Below are 3923 nucleotides of genomic sequence, written 5' to 3'. Positions count from 1 at the left end.
GCCCTCAGGGACACTCCACTGCAGCTGCACAGAGTTGGGTGTGACACCGGAGACCCTCAGCTCCTCCAGCACTGCCCACACCAGGGGTGCCTCGGATGTGGGGGACTCAGTTTGGAGTTTCTCATCTTGAGGTTCCTCTGAGGGCAGGAGGAGCTCCTCTGGCTGTGTTGCAGCTGTGGTGAAGAGGGGATGGTGATGGGCGTGGAAATGCCTGTGTCCATCCAAACATCCATCCCACCACCTACCAACCAACCCATCCATTCATTCATGGGGTATACCATGCCCCTCTTCCTTCAACTCCTTCTTTAATCTCACCTTGCACTGGGTCATCCAACCACCCAACCACTGATCTGATTTGTCAAACCACCAAGAAAATGTCCCCAACAATAGTCATGCATCATCCATCCATCCATCTATCCATTCACCCATCCATCCATCCATCCATCCATCCATCCACCATCCCATGCTCTTACCCATCTTCCACCCCTGAGCTGGGGAACTTGGGACTGGGGTAAACTAGGGACAGCTTGGGTGGAAGGATAGGGGATGGGGAAAGGGTGATGGATGATGATGGTAACAATGATGATAGGTGATGATGATGGTGGATGACAGCAGGCAGATCAACAGGTCAGTGGAAGTGTTGGTTGACCAGATGATGCTAGGGTGAGCGAGTGCTTGATAGTGAGTGGGGATGGGATATGTTGATCCTTCCATCCACCCTCACCTGTGATGACATCAATGGAGACGCGGTCGATCCTCTTCCCACCCCGCAACCCATAGAGGTGGAAGCGGTACCGGCGAGATGGGGACAGCCCCAGCACCGTCACTGAGCGAGACCCACCATCAATGGGCAGGGCCTGGGGCTGGCCCTGGGCATCCCGGTACTGCAGCATGAAGGAGTCAAAGGAGTCCTTGGGGACACTCCACTGCAGCCGCATGGAGCTGGGGGTGACACTGGTGACACTGAGGTCACCCAGGACTGGCCGGGATGGACGCAGCTCCTCTGGCTCGGCTTTGACTGCAGTGGAGTGGCAACAGTGTGGGCACAGGCATTTATGTGTCCATTCAAATGGCCATCCACGTCTCCAGCCCTCCCTCCATCTCTCCATCCATCCCCTCCTCCATTCATGTCTCCATTCATAAATCTCTCCATCCCTCTACCCATGTGCCATCCATCACAGCATCCATCTATCCCTGCTCTCTCCATCCTAGGTATCACAGAATCACAGAATCTTCTGAATTGGAAGGGACCCAGAAAGGTCATCAAGTCCAACACCTGAGCTAATCCCATCCCTCACCCCCCCATCAGTACCTGTTTTCCCCATGTTCTTCCATGGCTCCATTGGCTCCATCCCATCCATGTCCCCCCATTCCAGCACCGGCTCCTGGTTTCCACCCTCCCCTGCCCCCAGAGCATGTGTTACAGGACATCCCTTCCACACCATCTCCCTCATTCCCCTACCCAGGATGTTCCTCCCCTTGCTCCCAGTCACCTTACTCCTTCTCAGGATGTCCCTTCCACCCATCCTCCCCATCCTCCCTGTTCCCCTTCCCTCATCCCCTCCATCCCACACTCTCTGGAATGTCCCTTCCCTGTCCTGTCCCACTCCCCACTCCTGCCATTCCCCCACCCCCTCCCTGCATTCCCCCCACTGTGATATTCCTTTCCCACCATCCCCCCTGTTCGGCTCTCCAGGATGTCCCTCCTCTTGTACACCCCATCCCTGATGCACCCTTTTCCCCCATCCCCCCTCCCCAACGGCCCCGCCGTGACATCCACCTGTGGGTCCCTGTCCTCTCCCCAGGGCTGGGTGCCGGCGCAGGATGTAGGCCAGGATGGCACGGGCCACCCCTGGCACTGTCTGATTGCCACGGAGAGGGAAGTTGGTAGCCCGAAGGTGGCTCTCAAGACGCTGGAGCAGGGATCCACTGTACGGGGACAGCCGGGCCACCAGGTCCTGCAGGGAGGGGATGCCTGGGGACAGTGGGGCCCACGGGGACAGTGGGGACCACGGGGGTGGAGGGGACCCTGGGAACACTGGGGACTCTGGGGATCCTGGCAATTCTGGGAACTCTGGAGACACTGGGGACTCTGGGGACACTGGTGACACTGAGAAATCTGGTGACACTGATGACCCTGGGAATTCTGGTGATGCTGGTGACTCTGGGGATTCTGGTGACACTGATGACCTTGGGGGTGCTGGGGATCCCAGGGACCCTCGAGCCACAGGGGATGCTGGAACCTTGGGGGATGCTGGTGACCCCAAAGACCCGGGTGACCCCAAGAACACGTCTGGTGATATGGGTGACACCAGTGACCCTGGGGACCCCAGTGACCCTGAGGATCCTGTGGACTCTGGGGACCCTCGGGCTGATGGTGCCACTGCTGGGGACCCCAGGGAGCCTTGAGGCGATTCCGGGGACACTTCATGGTGGGGCACAGCCGGGATGAGCGCTGCAGAGCAAAGGGGACCCATGTCACCAGTCTGTCCCAGAGAGTCTGTGGGGGACATCCCTGTCCCAGCCCTGTCCCCATCCCTGGGCCATCCCCACCCCTGTACCCATGCCCATGCTACTCCTACTCCTGTTCCCCTGGCATCCCTTGTCCCCACCCCTTTGGCCATGCTGTCGCTGTCCCAAACCCCATCCTCGTGCCATCCCATCTCTATTCAGTGCCACACTGTCACCATGCTGTCCCCATCCCTGTGCCATTCCTGACCATGTGTCTGGGCTGCCCCTTAACTGTGACACTGTACCATCACTGTTCCCATCCCTCTCGTCCCTATCCCCATGCTTATGCCAGCCCCAACCCCATCCTTGTCCCCTTGCTATCCCTGTCCCCATGGTGACCCCATGTCATCACTGTCCCCATCCCTGTGTCAACCCTGCTGCCCTGCCTGTGTTGTCCCCATGCCTGGGCCATCTCCCATCCTTGTCCCCATCCCTCTGCTGATATCACCCTGTACCCATCCCTGTGCCATCCCCATTCCCATCCCTGTCCCAATACTACCCTGTCCCTATGCCACCCTCTGTCCCCACTCCTCTCCCTCCATCCCCACCCTCAGTCCTGTCCCTGCTGTGTCCCCAACTCCACCTCTGTGCCCCCCTGCCTTGTCCCCAGGTGTCCCCACCTGTGCACAGGTGCAGGACCCCAAGCCCTCTCCATCCTCATCCTCATGCCATTCCCACCTTCACCCCTGTCCCTGTTGCTCCACCCCCTTCCCTGTTCCCACGCTGTTCCCAGGTGTCCCTGTGGTGTCCCCAAGTGTCCTCACCTGTGCGCAGACGCAGGACCCCAGGTGCCCCCAGATGCGGCCCCCGCCGGGCTTGGACCAGCAGCTCAAAGGGGCGGCCTGGGGATAGCCCTGTCACTGAGAAGGCGACAGCAGAGCTGGGCAGTTCATGCGTTGTCATAGACACAGGGTCATCCTGGGGATGGGGGCAGTGTGAGGGGGTGTGGGGGAAACCATAGGGAGACACTGGGGACACATTGAGGACATACTGGGGACACCTTAGGAACATGTTGGGAACTTCAGGGGCATATTGAGAACACAGTGTGGCGACTCACTGGGGATGTGCTGGGGGATACATTGGGGACACCATGGGGACACATTGGGAACATGGTGAGGACACAATAGGGAACACTGGGGACACACTGGACACAGGTTGAGGACACCATGGGGACATGCTGGGGGGATGCATTGGGGGCACTTGTTTGGGACACATGGGGGGGGCTCATGGGAGACATATTTAGGACATATAGGGGATACCATTGAGGACATTATGGGGATACATGGGGATGATCTGGGGACATATTGGGGCCATCCCATTGTGGCCACCTGGGTGGCACTGGAGTCTTGCCCCTTCCATGTCCCTGTTCCCCTCTGTGTCCCCTCCTGTCCCTGTCCCCTCCCCATGCCCCC

The 3923-nt window shown here is 59.1% G+C and overlaps 1 protein-coding gene across 1 annotated transcript; it reads right to left on the bottom strand.

Annotated features, from left to right (window-relative positions):
* Window positions 1-6: 6 nt before the first annotated feature.
* On the bottom strand, window positions 7-3673 carry LOC121660860 (tenascin-X-like; the record flags this gene model as incomplete). Its single annotated transcript, XM_042020421.1, has 5 exons — window positions 3276-3673; window positions 1781-2455; window positions 1313-1402; window positions 725-1018; window positions 7-173 (listed from the first exon to the last, which is right to left on the bottom strand). Coding segments are annotated over exons 1-5 (1473 nt in total), but the record flags the coding sequence as incomplete, so codon positions are not given.
* Between the last annotated feature and the right edge of the window lie 250 nt (window positions 3674-3923).

Source organism: Corvus kubaryi, unplaced genomic scaffold (assembly GCF_017639235.1).
Source record: "Corvus kubaryi isolate FWS band 111438036 unplaced genomic scaffold, C.kubaryi_AGA036_p1.0 36975, whole genome shotgun sequence".
NCBI lineage: Eukaryota > Metazoa > Chordata > Aves > Passeriformes > Corvidae > Corvus > Corvus kubaryi.
This window is presented reverse-complemented; position numbering and strand designations above follow the sequence as displayed.